Source organism: Coregonus clupeaformis, chromosome 10, assembly GCF_020615455.1.
Source record: "Coregonus clupeaformis isolate EN_2021a chromosome 10, ASM2061545v1, whole genome shotgun sequence".
Lineage (NCBI taxonomy): Eukaryota > Metazoa > Chordata > Actinopteri > Salmoniformes > Salmonidae > Coregonus > Coregonus clupeaformis.
This window is the reverse complement of record NC_059201.1, coordinates 1,961,483-1,979,823: the sequence shown is the minus strand read 5'-3', so window position 1 is coordinate 1,979,823 and position 18,341 is coordinate 1,961,483. Positions and strand designations below refer to the sequence as shown.

At 47.5% G+C, this 18,341-nt stretch overlaps 1 protein-coding gene across 3 annotated transcripts in view; it reads right to left on the bottom strand.

Annotated features, from left to right (window-relative positions):
• Positions 1 to 18,341, bottom strand: part of LOC121574734 (acid-sensing ion channel 1-like) — a 367,348-nt gene that overhangs the window by 32,700 nt on the left and 316,307 nt on the right. For all 3 annotated transcript variants that reach the window (XM_041887285.2, XM_041887284.2, XM_045222811.1), the window contains one exon: positions 9,979 to 10,106. In XM_041887285.2, the coding sequence (XP_041743219.1) occupies positions 9,979 to 10,106 (128 nt within the window). The remainder of the gene's footprint in view (positions 1 to 9,978; positions 10,107 to 18,341) is intronic.

Genomic DNA, 18,341 nt, shown 5'->3' with positions numbered 1-18,341 from the left:
CCTAATGGTTTATCTGGCACTCAGGCGCTTCCGCCTGCTTGTGTCGGGCCGGCTTGTGCTGGTCAGAAATTACAATACGTCAGTGGTGGCGTGCATCAACAGACGGGGAAAGACTCTGTCTCGCTCCCTCCTGACCTTGGCTCGCTCCCTCCTGACCTTGGCTCGCTCCCTATTGCTGGGGAGCAGTGTGCACATGCTCTCGCTCTTGTGCACCAGTGGCCTCGGACCCTCCTTTAAGCGTTTCCACCAGTGGTTCTGATTCAGCCCACGTCGGAGAGGGCTTATCGTTGATTATTGTGACTCCCGTTGGTTCAGGCAGCCTTGGTTCGCGGAGATCATTCGCCTTTTTAGGCAGGGACCCGGGGGGTAACTCCCCGTTGCAACTCCAGTTGCGCAGGGACCTGTTGTCCCAGGCACACGGGCAGGTATGGCAAGCGAGGCCGGAGATTTGGTTCCCATGGGCCTGGCCCCTGAGAGGGCCAATCTGATAGAAAGAGGTTTCCCTTGAATGTTATTGATACCATTCAGTCTGCAAGGAGAGGGCTGTATGAGTATAAGTGGCAAGCGTTTGAGCTCTGGTGCCAAGACAAAGGAATTGTTCCTTTTCAGTGCCCTGTGAGGGACATCCTTTCTGTTCCTACAGGAGCTCTTCGAGCAGGGGGCGGGCATTCTCCACGTTAAAAGAGTACATGGCCTCTATCTCAGCGTGTCATGTGGGAATTGACGGAGCCTCACCGGGGGGCCCACCTCCCTGCTTGTGTACTTTGTCTCAGACCGGTCTCTAGACCTGGGACTTGGCGCTGGTTTTGGAGGCACTGTGCGAGGCCCCTTTTGAGCCTATGGAGTCAGTGGATCTGAAGATCCTCTCTAACAAAACCTCCCTGCTCATGGCTTTGGCCTCAGCTAAATGTGTTGGGGACCTCCACGGGTTATCTGGTACTCAGTTCGCCGCGGGTGACTCTAAGGTGATGTTGCGTCTAAATGCGGCCTTCGCCCCCAAACGTCATGGCTATGTCCTACAGGTCCTTAGATTTTGATCTATTTCCCCTTTCGCCTTCGCCTTTTGCTTCTGAAGAGCAACAGAGATCACATGCCCTGTGTCCGGTGAGAGCTTTACGCACATACATTGAACGGACCCAGGATATCCGATTATGTGACCAGCTTTTTGTCTGATTTGCTAATCCAGCTGGCAGGCAGCTAATATATCTCCCCGGCATATAGCAGCAAGGGGCAAGGGTTACCTAGTGGTGTACACACCCACTCCACCAGGGGTCTGGCAGCGTCTTGGGTATTGACTATAGGAGATACTATAGGAGACATTTGTGCTGCGGTGAGTTGGGCTTCACCACACACTTTTGTGAGGTTTTATTGATTGGCTGTCACTGCTCCCAGTTTATGGCAGCAAGCCTTGTGCGCAAATACCCAGACTACTGCATCTGGTCAGGTCTGGGTGGTCTGCCATGGGCCATTTTAATTTAGTATCCTTTGGGGTCGGCTTAGGGCGTGATTATATTTCGCCATAGTATGATGTACCGAAGTTGACTGACTGAAAGGGAACGTAGCGCTACGACTAGAACTACTGTTCTCTGAAGGAGGGAAATGAGATACAACACCTGTTTGTCCCCGCCCGTTCTTGGGCTCAGTGAAGAGTGGTATTTTATTTTTTTAGTCATTTAGCAGATGCTCTTATCCAGAGCGACTTACAGTTAGTGAGTGCATAATATTTTTTTGTCATACTGTATTAAATTGAAGGAAGGAATCACCTGTGGAAGGCGGGGCATTCCAGCGAGGCGTGGATTTTATTGACAGGCGTGATTGTAGATCTTTCAACCGAAGTCGCGAGAGTGCGACTCCCCATAGCAAGTTGTACCTCATTTCCCTCCTTCAGGGAACAGTAGTTACAGTCATAAAGTTACATTTCTCTGGATATCCTATTTTCTTTGTAGTGCACTACTTTTGACCAGGGCCCATAGGACCCTATGTAGGGAATGGGGTACCATTTGGGACGCAATGCTAGCTTTCTCTGGGTTTGTCCAACATCAGTTTCATACCTGTCTGAAGAGCCAGCCGTCTGAATAATGATTTCGCCATGCTTGGTGGCTCCCTGTTCATTTCCAAGCCATTCTCACAGCACTATTCACCCAACCTAAGTCACCCACATACATTTTTCCTTCGGGGAAAAGTGTTTGCGGAGGCTTGATTCTGTGGGTGTGTATATGACTGCGAGTCTCTGTGCGTTTTGCAACTGTCTGTGAAAGGCTTTTTTAGGCTTTTTTTTTTAAACAGCCTTCCGAAACAATAGAGCAACAAATCGTTGTGTTTAGTTTTCAACCGGAGTTCCTCTAATTGAAGGTTACTGGCTAATTTGCTGAGGCTGAAGTGTGCTGGCAGAGCATGACTGTTTTATAGGCCTTAGCCTAAGTGTATGTGTGGGTGTAAAGTGGGAGAGAGAGAGAGAGAGAGAGAGAGAGAGAGAGAGAGAGAGATAAATAATCACTTTCATAAATGGTAGATTACAGATGATCTTTATTAGAAGTAGAGTAGAATTATGTGTTAGTAATTTTTTTTATAATAATCTATATATATATATTATTTTTTTTGCACCAAAACAGTTTCACACTTAATTACCTTTTACGGCTAAATCAGGGTCACACAGAGTGTTTCTTGGTAGTCTTAAACAAATATACTTTGGAACCAAAGTATACAACTCACTCACATGGTTATGGCCTTAAAACAGGAAGACACCTGGACCATGTCAGATATAGAGTTGAAATATATTCCATTTTGAGTTTGTATCCCAATATTACACTTTATATACATCACAGAAGACTGAAATATAACAAAACTGTTTGACATAGAAACACTGGATTTTCAGTGAGTTTCTTTAAATTATGAAGATTTTTTAAAAATTTCTCATAATGCTGATGATGTTATTAATATTTCATATTAATAACATTCCACCCATGAGGCCACTAGGTCATTTGACTGCAGGAAAGGGCTACGGACAGCTTGGTAAGTCATAGAGTAGTAAAAGCTGGGACAAAGCCTCTAATGCTGTCAGAGTGTGTGTGTCGGTGTCGTGTGTGTCCAGGACAGGTCTAATGAGGCTGCGGTGGGATTATGCATGCTGATGATGTCGTGGCTGCAGGTCCCAGTGTGTTTTGTATGTGTGTCTCTCTCTCTCTCTCTCTCTCTCTCTCTCTCTCGCTCTCTCTCTCTCTCTCTTTCTCTCTCTCTCTCTCTACAGTAGTCCAGCCTGCTTGTAATAAAAGCATGGACGAGTCTCTCTGTATCAGCCTGAGAGAGAAACGGCCGCACCTTGGCAATGAACCTCAGGTGGTAAAAAGCTATTTTGGTCACATTCCTAATGCTTGATTCGAAATTGAATTCAGAATATAAAATTACACCTAGGTTTTTTACCTTGTGTTTTATCTTTATTGCCCGTGAATTAAAATGTGCGGCCAGATTCTCTATCTGTGCTTTGGCTCCAACAATAAGTACCTTGGTCTTGTCTTGATTTAGCTGGAGGAAGTTCCAAGTATTTAAATCACTAACTAATACAGTCTAATAATTTATCTGTGGAGCTAAAACCCTCTGGTGACAGAGACATGTAAAGTTGTGTATCGCCTGCGTAGCAAAGAAAATCAATGCTGTGCGTTCTGATAACGCTGCCAAGGGGTAATATATACTGTGGGGAGAACAAGTATTTGATACACTGCCGATTTTGCAGCTTCTCCTACTTACAAAGCATTTAGAGATCTGTAATTTTTATCATAGGTACACTTCAACTGTGAGAGACGGAATCTAAAACAAAAATCCAGAAAATCGCATTGTATGATTTTTAAGTAATTAATTTGCATTCAGCCGAGACCTCAGAAAAAGAATGGTAGACCTCCACACGTCTGGTTCATCCTTGAGAGCAATTTCCAAACGCCTGAAGGTACCACGTTCATCTGTACAAACATTAGTACGCAAGTATAAGCACCATGGGACCACGCAGCCGTCATACCGCTCAGGAAGGAGACGCGTTCTGTCTCCTAGAGATGAACATACTTTGGTGCGAAAAGTGCAAATCAATTCCAGAACAACAGCAAAGGACCTTGTGAAGATGCTGGAGAAAACAGGTACAAAAGTATCTATATCCACAGTAAAACAAGTCTTATATCGACATAGCCTGAAAGGCTGCTCAGCAAGGAAGAAGCCACTGCTGCAAAACTGCCATAAAAAAGCCAGACTACGGTTTGCAACTGCACATGGGGACAAATATCATACTTTTTGGAGAAATGTCCTCTGGTCTGATGAAACAAAAATAGAACTGTTTGCCCATAATGACCATCGTTATATTTGGAGGAAAAATTGGTTTCTTGCAAGCCGAAGAACACCATTCCAACCGTGAAGCACGGGGGTGGCAGCATCATGCTTTGGGGGTGCTTTGCTGCAGGAGGGACTGGTGCACTTCACAAAATAGATGGTATCATGAGGAAGGAAAATGACGTGGATATATTGAAGCAACATCTCAAGACATCAGTCAGGAAGTTAAAGCTTGGTCGCAAATGGGTCTTCCAAATGGACAATGACCCCAAGTATACTTCCAAAGTTGTGGCAAAATGGCTTAAGGACAACAAAGTCAAGGTAATGGAGTGGCCATCACAAAGCCCTGACCTCAAACCTATAGAAAATGTGTGGGCAGAATTGAAAAAGCGTGTTCGAGCAAGGAGGCCTACAAACCTGACTCACTTACACCAGCTCTGTCAGGAGGAATGGGCCAAAATTCACCCAACTTATTGTGGGAAGCTTGTGGAAGGCTACCCGAAACATTTGACCCAAGTTAAACAATTTAAAAGCAATGCTATCAAATACTAATTGAGTGTATGTAAACTTCTGACCCACTGGGAATGTGATGAATGAAATAAAAGCTGAAATAAATAATTCTCTCTCCTATTATTCTCACATTTCACATTCTTAAAATAAAGTGGTGATCCTAACTGACCTAAGACAGGGAATTTTTACTAGGATTAAATGTCAGGAATTGTGAAAAACTGAGTTTAAATGTATTTGGTTAAGGTGTATGTAAACTTCCGACTTCAACTGTACCTTGCATAACATTAGTTTTAGGTCATTTTTGCCTGCTTAACTAGCTAGCTGGCTAGCTAGATTACGATTCACATATATCTAGCTGATAATTATGAAGTAAAATGTTTGCTTTGTGTACAGTGCGGGAAAAAAGTATTTGATCCCCTGCTGATTTTGTACGTTTGCCCACTGACAAAGACATGATCAGTCTATAATTTTAACGGTAGGTTTATTTGAACAATGAGAGACAGAATAACAACAAAAGAATCCAGAAAAACGCATGTCAAAAATGTTATAAATTGATTTGCATTTTAATGAGGGAAATAAGTATTTGACCCCTCTGCAAAACATGACTTAGTACTTGGTGGCAAAACCCTTGTTGGCAATCACAGAGGTCAGACGTTTCTTGTAGTTGGCCACCATGTTTGCACACATCTCAGGAGGGATTTTGTCCCACTCCTCTTTGCAGATATTCTCCAAGTCATTAAGGTTTCGAGCCTGATGTTTGGCAACTCGAACCTTCAGCTCCCTCCACAGATTTTCTATGGGATTAAGGTCTGGAGACTGGCTAGGCCACTCCAGGACCTTAATGTGCTTCTTCTTGATCCACTCCTTTGTTGCCTTGGCCGTGTGTTTTGGGTCATTGTCATGCTGGAATACCCATCCACGACCCATTTTCAATGCCCTGGCTGAGGGAAGGAGGTTCTCACCCAAGATTTGATGGTACATGGCCCCGTCCATCGTCCCTTTGATGCGGTGAAGTTGTCCTGTCCCCTTAACAGAAAAACACCCCCAAAGCATAATGTTTCCACCTCCATGTTCGACGGTGGGGATGGTGTTATTGGGGTCATAGGCAGCATTCCTCCTCCTCCAAACACGGCGAGTTGAGTTGATGCCAAAGAGCTCGATTTTGGTCTCATCTGACCACAACACTTTCACCCAGTTCTCCTCTGAATCATTCAGATGTTCATTGGCAAACTTCAGAAGGGCCTGTATATGTGCTTTCTTGAGCAGGGGGTCCTTGCGGGCACTGCAGGATTTCAGTCCTTCACGGCGTAGTGTGTTACCAATTGTTTTCTTGGTGACTATGGTCCCAGCTGCCTTGAGATCATTGACAAGATCCTCCCGTGTAGTTCTGGGCTGATTCCTCACCGTTCTCATGATCATTGCAACTCCACGAGGTGAGATCTTGCATGGAGCCCCAGGCCGAGGGAGATTAACAGTTATTTTGTGTTTCATCCATTTGCGAATAATCGCACCAACTGTTGTCACCTTCTCACCAAGCTGCTTGGCGATGGTCTTGTAGCCCATTCCAGCCTTGTGTAGATCTACAATCTTGTCCCTGACATCCTTGGAGAGCTCTTTGGTCTTTGCCATCGTGGAGAGTTTGGAATCTGATTGATTGATTGCTTCTGTGGACAGGTGTCTTTTATACAGGTAACAAGCTGAGATTAGGAGCACTCCCTTTAAGAGTGGGCTCCTAATCTCAGCTCGTTACCTGTATAAAAAACACCTGGGAGCCAGAAATGTTTCTGATTGAGAGGTGGTCAAATACTTATTTCCCTCATTAAAATGCAAATCAATTTATAACATTTCTTACATGCGTTTTTCTGGATTTCTTTGTTATTATTCTGTCTCTCACTGTTCAAATAAACCTACCATTAAAATTATAGACTGATCATTTCTTTGTCAGTGGGCAAACGTACAAAATCAGCAGGGGATCAAATACTTTTTTCCCTCACTGTATATCTTGCTTAGTGGCTAGAAGAAGGAAGGTTCAGTGAATGGGTAAGTCCATAGTAAGTCAATAGGTCTAACTGGCTAGCTACCCACAAAGAATTGGCATCTACAGTGCCTTGCAAAAGTATTCATCCCCCTTGGCTTTTTTCCTATTTTGTTGCATTACAACCTGTAATTTTAATTGATTTTTATTTGGATTTCATGTAATGGACATAAACAAAATATTCCAAATTGGTGAAGTGGAATGAAAATATAACTTCTTCAGAAATTTCTAAAAAATAAATAACGGACAAGTGGTTAGTGCATATGTATTCACCCCCGTTGCTATGAAGCCCCTAAATAAGATCTGGTGCAACCAATTACCTTCAGAAGTCACATAATTAGTTAAATTAAGTCCACCTGTGTGCAATCTAAGTGTAACATGATCTGTCACATGATCTCAGTATTTATACACCTGTTCTGAAAGGCCCCAGAGTGTGCAACACCACTAAGCAAGGGGCACCACCAAGCAAGCGGCACCATGAAGACCAAGGAGCTCTCCAAACAGGTCAGGGACAAAGTTGTGGAGAAGTACAGATCAGGGTTGGGTTATAAAAAAATATCAGAAACTTTGAAAATCCCACGGAGCTCCATTAAAAACCATTATATAAAAAATGGAAAGAATGTGGCACCACAACAAACCTGCCAAGAGAGGGCCGCCCACCAAAACTCACAGACCAGGCAAGGAGGGCATTAATTAAGAGGCAACAAAGAGACCAAAGATAACCCTGAAGGAGCTGCAAAGCTCCACAGCGGAGATTGGAGTATCTGTCCATAGGACCACTTTAAGCCGTACACTCCACAGAGCTGGACTTTACGGAAGAGTGGCCAGCAATAAAATAAGCAAACACATTTGGTGTTCACCAAAAGGCATGTGGGAGACTCCCCAAACATATGGAAGAAGGTACTCTGGTCAGATGAGACTAAAAATAGTTATGCACACTCAAGTTTTCTGTTTTGTTGTCTTATTTCTTGTTTGTTTCACCCCAAAAAATATTTAGCATCTTCAAAGTGGTAAGCATGTTGTGTAAATCAAATGATACAAACCCCCCAAAAATCCATTTTAATTCCAGGTTGTAAGGCAACAACATAGGAAAAATGGCAAGGGGGGTGAATACTTTCGCAAGCCACTTTAATAATTCTCTTCCCTGTTCTAGCGATGGTGTTTAAAGAAATGTTTGTAGTCCTCCCTCAGGTCGCCTAAAACGAAGGTTGTTAAAACCTACTTGAGTGACGATGGTGACAATATTGTCCAGAACCGGCAGGAGGGAGTTGATGTCATGGACACGGAGATCCTGGGTGACAGCGGAACTTGGTCGGTCCACAGACAGCAGGCAGGCCAAAATCTCTCACCATCTAGCTGCCCAAAATTATGGTGGTTGTGATGGAATCCCATGGGGAAGGAAGAGGAGGAGCGGGATGGGCCTGCCTCGGGCAGGGGGGATGGAGGCTAGCCTGACTCTTCGCACCAGCAAAAGCGGACGTGTTGGAAAACCCAGGAAGGTGGAGGATGGCCAGAGACCCTTATGTCTTGAGTCAGCGACCCGGTGAACTGTGGTGGCCGTGGGGGAATGTATACACCCATGATCCGTGCTGACTCCCGGGCCTGGTAGGTCCGTCTCAAGCGGGGCAAAGCTGTTTGATAGCTAGATCGGATCTTCTCAGATAGATGAAGGGTGGCCAGACTGCCTCCACAATCTCCTACGCCTTGCGAGTGTCGAGTCTCCCATGGGCCGCGGAGTTGAGCTTGACATCTGTCTGTTGGATTGTGACAGATCAACGCTGCAGCTTTGCTATAGGAGGCATTTAAAACCTGTGATTTGGTTTGCCTGGGTTACAGCAAGGTCGGTGTACTTAGAAAGCATGTTATAACCTTTTCTCGCAGCCGAGCTAACAGCCAGAAGATCTCTTCCCTAAGCTGCTTGATGGTGGTGCATTTAGGGCAGACAAATCCCTGTTCATTTTCTAGTTCCACCTTCTCTTCATCTTAAGATTGTGTGGAAATCATCTCACACCTGAAGCATTTGTGCCCAGCTGTGGATAAACACACTGGGCTAGCACTGCTAGCGTTAGCCTGCTCCGTTTTCATGATGGCTAGCAGCTTACTGCCGGGAGACAAACTTGCAGTCCCAGCCGTAAAGGCTGACTGCGTTGCAGAATCCGTAGCAACACAAACTTTAGCTATGATTTAAAAACTATTTCATAAAAACTATTTCATAAAAACAACAAACCGAGAGTAGACCGAGTGTATACAGTACACTGTTCTGTTACGCGCTCTGATGACATCTCTGGCAGAAGCATAAGGGAGTAGGGGATCTATTAAATCCGTATCTTCTGTGTTCCTTTCATCATACACATTCTATAGTCTGTGACCCAGAGAGAGTATAATTACCTATGATTTCACTCTGTCTGGTTAGATATACATGACCAGAGGGTAGAGTTGGATGGGTACACATCATATTGAATTATTCTTCTCTTCACGAAGAGAGAGCATGGTAGCACTGATTGAAAAGTGTGGATTTCTACCAAGCCACGGATGAGATTCCTGTAATGTAACATGCATCAGGAGAAGGAGAGGAGAGAGGAGAGTCTGTTCAGGGTCAGAGTCTGTTCAGGGTCAGAGTCTGTTCAGGGTCAGAGTCTGTTCAGGGTCAGAGTCTGTTCAGGGTCAGAGTCTGTTCAGGGTCAGAGTCTGTTTAGGGTCAGAGTCTGTTCAGGGTCAGAGTCTGTTCAGGGTCAGAGTCTGTTCAGGGTCAGAGTCTGTTCAGGGTCAGAGTCTGTTCAGGGTCAGAGTCTGTTCAGGGTCAGAGTCTGTTCAAGGTGAAACTGACTGACTTGGTTTCAGAATAACCTCGTCCTGCTTTCAACAAGAACATGACCTTTGAATCACTAGAACGCTGTATGCTGGTTGTGTAGCTGAAAACACAAGTCCTTCAGCCCCCTTTAACGTAGCAGGATGACATCATCACGAACAACAAAACGACCTCCCACATACAGACATCAACAATAACCCAGACAGACATTATTTGTTTTTACCGCCTTCCCTTGTAGCAAGCCCACATTGGGAAGAGCCAATAATGGCAGGCTTAATTGATTGATTGATTGATTGATTGATTGACACCCTACCCGTTGTTCCTGACAGGATACGAAGGTCTGGAAGCCCGGGGCCACTCCGAAACCCAGCTGGTCAATGAAGGGAGGCTCGTCCTGGGTGTGAATCTGGACCTTGATGCCCGCCTCGTACGACGTCTCATCTGGAGAGAGGTAGGGTAAGACAGGAAACATCCCAGAAACTGATGTCAGAAACAGCTCAGTCAGGTCAATGTATTACTCAGTCTGATTTCATTCAACTTGAAAGAGAAAAAACATCAAATAAAAAACCTGAAAATTTGATTACAATAAGGAATCAGAAGAACAGATTGATCTCATAATGATGTATACTCCATCATTGATGCTCCTCCTGTGCCCTAACCATCCCCTAACCCCATCCCCTAACCCTCCCCTAACCCCATCCCCTAACCCCATCTCCTACCCATCCCCTAACCCCATCCCCTAACCCCATCCCCTAACCCTCCTCTAACCCCATCCCCTAGCCCCATCCCCTAACCCCTAACCCCATCCCCTAACCCCATCCCCTAACCCCATTCTCTAACCCCATCCCCTATCCATCCCCTTACCCCATCCCCTAACCCCATCCCCTAACCCCATCCCCTAGCCCCATCCCCCTAACCCCATCCCCTAACCCCATCCCCTAACCCCATCCCCTACCCATCCCCTAACCCCATCCCCTAACCCCATCCCTATCCATCCCCTAACCCCATCCCCTAACCCCATTCTCTAACCCCATCCCCTAACCATCCCCTAACCCCACCCCCTAACCCCATTATCTAACCCCATCCCCTACCCATCCCCTAACCCCATCCCCTAACCCCATCCCCTAACCCCATCCCCTATCCATCCCCTAACCCCATCCCCTAACCCCATCCCCTAACCCCATTCTCTAACCCCATCCTCTAACCATCCCCTAACCCCACCCCCTAACCCCATTATCTAACCCCATCCCCTACCCATCCCCTAACCCCATCCCCTAGCCCCATCCCCTAACCCCATCCCCTAACCCCATCCCCTATCCATCCCCTAACCATCCCCTAACCCCATCCCCTAACCCCATTCCCTAACCCCATTCCCTAACCCCATCCCCTAACCCCATCCCCTAACCCCATTATCTAACCCATCCCTTAACCCCATCCCCTAACCCCATTATCTAACCCATCCCCTAACCCCATCCCCTAACCCCATCCCCTATCCATCCCCTAACCCCATCCCCTACCAAGTATGAAAGGGAAAATAAATAAAGAGATAAATATAGGTTGTATTTACAATGTTGTTTGTGTTCCACTGGTTGCCCTTTTCTCATGGCAACGGGCCAAAAATCTTGCTGCTGTGACTGCACACTGAGGTATTTCGCCTAACAGATATGGGAGTTTATCAATGTTTGATTTGTTTTCAAATTATTTGTGGGTTTGTGTGATTTGTGGGAAATATGTGTCTCTAATGTGGTCATACATTTGGCAGGAGGTTAGGAAGTGCAGCTCAGTTTCCACCTCATTTTGGGGGCACTGGGCACATAGCCTGTCATCTCTCAAGAGCCAGGTCTGCCTATGGCGGCCTTTCTCAATAGCAAGGCTATGCTCACTGAGTCTGTACATAGTCAAGGACTTTCTTAATTTAGGGTCAGTCACAGTGGTCAGGTATTCTGCCACTGTGTACTCTCTGTTAAGGGCCAGTTCTATATCGTGGAGCTCCGCCCCATAGGGGAGCTCTGCTCCTAGTGGTTTACCCTCTGCCCTAAGGCAGCAGCAGCCTGAGACAAAATTATGCACACACCTACAGCCAATAGGAGTACAGGTGTCCCTATAAGAGGGGATGCCTCCCCTCAATCAGCCTCCCTTTTTCTTCAGCGACTGGACTAGACTGAAGAAGCCACGAAGAGACGAAGCACGAAGACTCAGGCCGAAAAAACGCTGTTGATATTCCAGTCATCAACGTCGTCTAAATGAGCACAACAGGAGATTTTCCACCCCCAAAAGCTATTTTCAGAGCTCAGTGCAGATGCACTTCCATGGCGGCCGGTGACCACCACGACCTATGTTTCGTGTGTTTGGGATCCCAGCATGCCAAGGAAGGCGTCTGCAGTCCCCCGAATTGCGCCTCCTGCGCCCTCCTTTCTTTAAAGGAGAGGAAGCAGCGTTGGGCGTTTTTCAGGGAGGACATCCCCCTTGAGGATGTGTTGTCGATACTAGCCTCTGCTTCAGAGGCGTCGTCCGACGGCGCAGACTTGGGGAAGATAGGGATTTTGAGGAAGGGTCTGGCATTCCAATGGAACAGTCGGACCCCGTCCCTCATACTTTCAAGCCCCCTTTCCTTTGGAGAGCGAGAGGGCTTGTAGTCCCTATAGCGAAGGGGATACGAGCTCTGAGAGATCAGAAGCTCTCTCTTTCGCTGCAGCCTCTCTGAGAGCGGATTTTCCGGGTCTCATTGAGAGAGCTGCTCAACGGCTGGCAATAAGGCTGCCCCCTCTTCCCTCCGCACCGGAGGTTGATATGATGGAGGGCTGTCCTTATTCCAGGCCAAGGAAGGCGGCAGAGCCAGTGGCTCCTGCCATGCCTTCTTTGGCTAGGTACGTTGAGGGCTCGTGGGAGGCACCTTTAGCGGCGCGTTCGCCTGTAAAAGCGTATCTCCCATTCACGAGAGTGGAAGGAAGGTTTCAGGGTCAGGGAATCCCCAGGTTAGAGAGCGCTATGGCGGCGTATCTCGTACCGGGTTCGAGCCCTTGGCCCTCTTCCAAGAAGGCCACGTTGCCATCCCAGAAGGACCGACTCACAGCATCGCTGTTAGAGAAGTCTTTTGGGTTGGGAGCCCAAGCTGTAGCAGCAGCTAACAACATTGCCCTCTTGGCGGCCTCTCTGTCCCGTTTAACCACGGGTAAGACAGAGATGGCACCGGAGGAGGTGGAGGAGGCGTCCAGAATTTCTGGCGCCATACTCCACCTTACACAGGCGTCCGCAGTCTGCGCGGGGAGATCCATGGCCACTTCGGTGGTCGGGGGAACGACACCTCTGGTTGTCATTGACTTCCATGAAAGAGGCAGACAGGACGTCTCTCTTGAACGCCCCCCTCTCTGACGACGGCCTCTTTGGGGTCGCAGTCAAAGAGGCGACGGAGCGTTTTTCGGGTTAGAGGAGGAGAAGAAGCAGCTGGCCAAGCACCTGCCGTTGGCAGGACGACTCGGCCCCCCTCCTCCCCAAAGGCCATCTACCTCCGCCCCTCTAAGTAGACCGGGGTCTACGACGAGGCGGCGTAATCGGCGTCATCCGGCGGCCACGAGCAGCAAGGGAGCGGGCTCGGCCCTCCCAGCAGCTACGGTAGCCCCACTACAGCCGGCGAGGGAGGTGACGAGGACGCCGACCTGGCCCTCCAAGGGAGGCAAGAGGAGGCGTACGTGACGGGACGCGGGGGAGAGGATGGAGGACGCATCGATGGTGTCGAACGTGCCCACTGTTCCCCCCCACCCTTCGGTTGAAGGGACGGGTGTTGATGTAAATGCCTTTGTTGATGTGTTTAATAAAGAGTTGGCTCCACCTGACTTTGTCAAAAAAGAGCCTATTTTCCATAATACGTCCGAGAGCGTTCAAATCTCACCCTCTCTTCCTTACCACTCTAAGAGCCGTTCAGCCCACCGAGGGTGCGTTGCTGAACAGGCACTAAGAGTAGGTATCCAGAAGACCTCAATCAGGTCGTCACATCACACTTCACGTATAAGAAGTGCTTTACATAGAAGGCAGCAGTCCCGGTCAGATTCTGACATGAGGACGTAGCCGCTATTTGGGGATGGCGCACTAGCACAGACTAAGGTCTCCACTAGTACGAGCCAGACCCATGCTGCGTTCACGGAGGGCCCGATTACCGCGGTCACCAAGGTGCCCAGAGTATCGGCGCCCCCGGGCATTGTAACACAGCAGCTATCTGGGGACGGCGCATTATCGCAGACCAAGGTCTCGGTTAATGCGATTCAGACCCATGCTACGTTCACGGAGGGCAGGATTACTAGCGTTATGGGTATAACCAAAGTATCAGCTCCCCTGACAGAACGAGCCAGTACTCACCACACTGAGCGTGAATCAACCCACCAGGGGTGCAGAGTTGAACACACACAGAAGGTGAAAGTTAAGAAGGTATCAAGGCGCCGCCTTGTTTTACCTCATAGAGACCTCATACTACAGACTTCTAGGAGTACTGTAGTGAAGGGCTCTGATAGCGAATTGCAGTCACCTAAGATGACGCAATCGCTTTCTGGGGATGGTGCCCTGCCGCAGGCTGTGGCCTCGGTCAGCGCAATTCAGACCCGCGATGCGTTCAAGGAGGGCAGGAATACGACGGTTACGGGTTTAACCGACGTCCCTACTCCTCTTTCTTTCTCAGAACGCATTTCCTCTCCCTTTCACGGGAGGCCCACCTTGGGCTGTTCCACCACTTCAATGTTGGGGAACAGTGGCGGTAAGGGCCATAGAGGAATACAGGTCCTTCCTACTGGATGCACCACAGCTTCGCGCCCAGCCACTTTCTCTGCATTGCTGGCAGTGGCGAAGAAGCTGCACCCTCTCACGCTGGCTAGAACAGACGTTGCAGAAGGGTTATGCTCTCCAATTCCACCGGACCCCACCCCCGTTCAGGGAGTGGTGGAGACGGTGATGAAAACGCCAGACAAAGTGGCCGCTCTGATGACAGAGATTACGGAACTTTTGGCGAAGGAGGCGGTGACAGTAGTTCCCCGGGAGCAAAGGAACAAAGGGCTATATTCGCCTTATTTCCTAGTGCCCAAAAAGACGGGGGGAGTGAGGCCGATTTTGGATTCACGCATTCTCAACGAGAGCATAACCAAACGGCCCTTCCAAATGCTAACGACAAAACGTCTGCTGGAATGTGTCCAGAGAGGGGACTTTTGTACGAGCATAGACCTAAAGGACGCGTACTTTCATGTGCCGGTTCAGCCGCGTCACAGGAAGTTTCTGCGGTTCGCCTTTCAAGGGGTGGCGTACGAATACACAAGGATGCCATTTGGGTACGCCCTGGCACCTCGCACATTTTCCAAGTGTGTGGAGGCGGCATTAGAACCGTTGCGTCGTCAGGGAATACGGCTACTAGCCTACCTGGACGACCTACTGATTTCAGCTTGTCATGAGGGTTTTGGCAGAGACAATGTCTTTAGCCACCCTCTAGTGAAACGCTTCCTATTAGGAACGCGGCGACTTAGGCCAACACCTAGAGTCACGCTTCCTCAGTGGGATTTGGCTTTGGTACTCGAAGCGCTATGTAAGTCGCCGTTCGAGCCATTGAATCAAATACCCCTCAAGATGCTGTCTATAAAGACAGCATTGTTGCTCGCTTTGACTGCAGCTAAGCGGGTCAGTGATTTGTGTGCTCTTTCGACGAGACCTGACTGCTTGGCCATCAATGGTGACATGAGCAGAGCAGTGTTACGTCCTAACCCGGCATTTGTGCCGAAGGTTATTAAGAGTTCATATAGGTCACAGACCGTGGAGCTGTGGGCTTTTTCTCCTCCTCCTCATAGAGAGAGGAGTGAGGAAAAGCTCCATCGCCTGTGCCCGGTACGCGCTTTGGCGTGTTACGTTGAGCGCACAGCAGCGATTAGGTCATCGCCTCAATTGTTTGTGTGTCACGGTGCGGCTGCACTAGGTAGACCACTTTCAAAACAGAGGTTGTCTCACTGGCTTTGTGAAGGCATTGAGACAGCTTATGAGGTAGCAGGGCGGCAATTGCCTCAGGGTATCAGAGCTCACTCCACTCGTGGAGTAGCGGCTTCTACTGCCCTTTTCAGAGGAACAGGAGTAGAGGATATCTGTAGAGCAGCATCCTGGTCGACGCCGTCTCCATTTATCTGTTTCTATCTCTTAGATATGTCTTCTAATTCTCTGGCTCGATCTGTACTCAGGGTGGCTGAAGGGAGATCTTGAGCAAGAAAGAGAGGAGAAGCAGGACTGTGGACACAGGTTTCCATCAGGTCCGCTTTGGTTAGGAAGACGTGTTTTTGACAGATGTGTTTTCTAACTCTTTGGCTCGGTCTGTACTCAGCATAGCTGAAGGGAGATCTTGAGCTAGGAAGAGAGGGAAAAGCAGGACTATGGACAGGGTTTCCACCAGGTCCGCTTTGGATAAGAAAACATATTGTGTGGCATGAATCCTGACTGACAGGGTCAGTACAGTAGAGGCATGTGTTGATTACAGAATGTGAGGTCATCTATCTGCTTGTTCAGTTAGTATGACTCATGTTTTTGTTCCTGCCCACTAATCTCTGGGATTCCATTGAGTGAGTGAGGCGGTCTACCGCGTTCACAATGTAGAGTGACACTTGATGTCATTCCATTAGTGGTCGGTAGTGTTTTCACAGGATATTGAGGCACATCTATCTGCTAGTACAGGTTAGTATGGCTTCTATTCTGGTGATCTGCCCACTAGTCATTGGCATTGCCATTGGACTAGGTGGGGCGGGTCTTTTAACCGATGACGCGGTATATTGTGACGCCCGTAGGGGTTTTTAGTTGCAGTACTGCGGGACCCCTATGGGGCGGAGCTCCACGATATAGAACGATTAGTTACCGGAGTGTAACTCCAGTTCTATGAGTGGAGCGGAGCCCCATAGGACTTAAGGCCCTGCCGACCCTCTCTAGTCTCGCTGAAGAAAAATATCTCGGGAGGCTGATTGAGGGGAGGCATCCCCTCTTATAGGGACACCTGTACTCCTATTGGCTGTAGGTGTGTGCATAATTTTGTCTCAGGCTGCTGCTGCCTTAGGGCAGAGGGTAAACCACTAGGAGCAGAGCTCCCCTATGGGGCTCCGCTCCACTCATAGAACTGGAGTTACACTCCGGTAACTAATCGATAGCATTCGTTGATTCTTTTCCATGTGTCAAATATTATTTTAATTTTTTTTGGGTCTAAATGTGTGTCTGTCCTGGGGCTCTGTGGGATTGTTTTGTGTTTGTGAACAGAGCCCCAGAACCAGCTGGCAGAAGGCACTCATCTCTATGTTCATCTCTCTGTAGGTGAGGGCTTTGTGGTGGAATGTGTGGGCGTCGCTTCCTTTTAGGTGGCTGTAGAAATGAACAGCTCTTTGCTGGATTTTGATAACTAGCGGATATAGTCCTCATTGTTTGGGGTTTTGCGTTGTACACAAAGTATGTTTTTGCAGAATTCTGCAAGCAGAGTCTCAATTGGGTGTTTGTCCCATTTTGTGAATTCATGGTTGGTGAGTGGACCCCAGACCTCACAACCATAGAGGGCAATGGGTTTGATTACTGATTGATATATTTTTAGCCAGATCCTAATTGTGATGTTAGGTTTTATGTTCCTTTTGATGGCATAGAAGGCCCTTCTTGCCTTGTCTCTCAGATCGTTCACAGCCTTGTGGAAGTTACCTGTGGTGTTGATGTATAGGCCGAGGTAGGTGTAATTCTTTGTGTGCTCTCGGGCATCAGTGTCTAGATCGAATTTGTATTTGTTGTCTTGGCTACTGGACCTTTTTTGGAAAACCATTATTTTTTTCTTACTGAGATTCACTGTCAGGGCCCAAGTCTGACAGAATATGTGCAGAACATCTAGGTGCTGCTGTAGGCCCTCCTTGATTGGGGAAAGAAGCACCAGATCATCTGCAAACAGTAGACATTTGATTTCTGAGTCCAGTAGGGTCGGGTGCTGCAGACTGTTCTACTGCCCTCGCCAATTCGTTGATATAAATGTTGAAGAGGGTGGGGCTCAAGCTGCATCCCTGTCTCACCCCACGGCCCTGAGGAAAGAAATCTGTGTGTTTATTGCCAATTTTAACTGCACACTTGTTGTTTGTGTACATGGATTTTATAATGTCATAACCTTTCCCCCCAACTCCGTTTTCCATCAATTTGTATAGCAGACCCTTATGCCAAATTGAGTCAAAAGCTTTTGTTGCTTTTGTTTTGTTTTGTTTGTTTGTTAATAAGGGTGTGCAGGGTGTATACGTGGTCTGTCGTACGGTAATTTGGTAAGAAGCCAATTTACATGTGCTCAGGACATTGTTTTCACTGAGGAAATGTTGGAATCTGCTGTTGATGATACTGCAGAGGAGTTTTCAGAGATTGCTGCTAATGCATATTCCACGTTAATTATTGGGGTCAAATTTGTCTCCACTTTTGGGGATTGGGGTGATCAGGCCTAGGTTCCAAATATTAAGGAAGATGCCAGAGCTGAGGATAATATTGAAGAGTTTAAGAATAGCCAATTTGAATTTGTGGTCTATATATTTTATCATGTTGTTTAGTATAGCATCAACACCACAGGCCTTTTTGGGATGGAGGGTTTGTATTTTGTGCTGTAGTTCATTCAATGTAATTGGAGAATCCAATGGGTTAAGGTAGTCTTTAATAGCTGATTCTAAG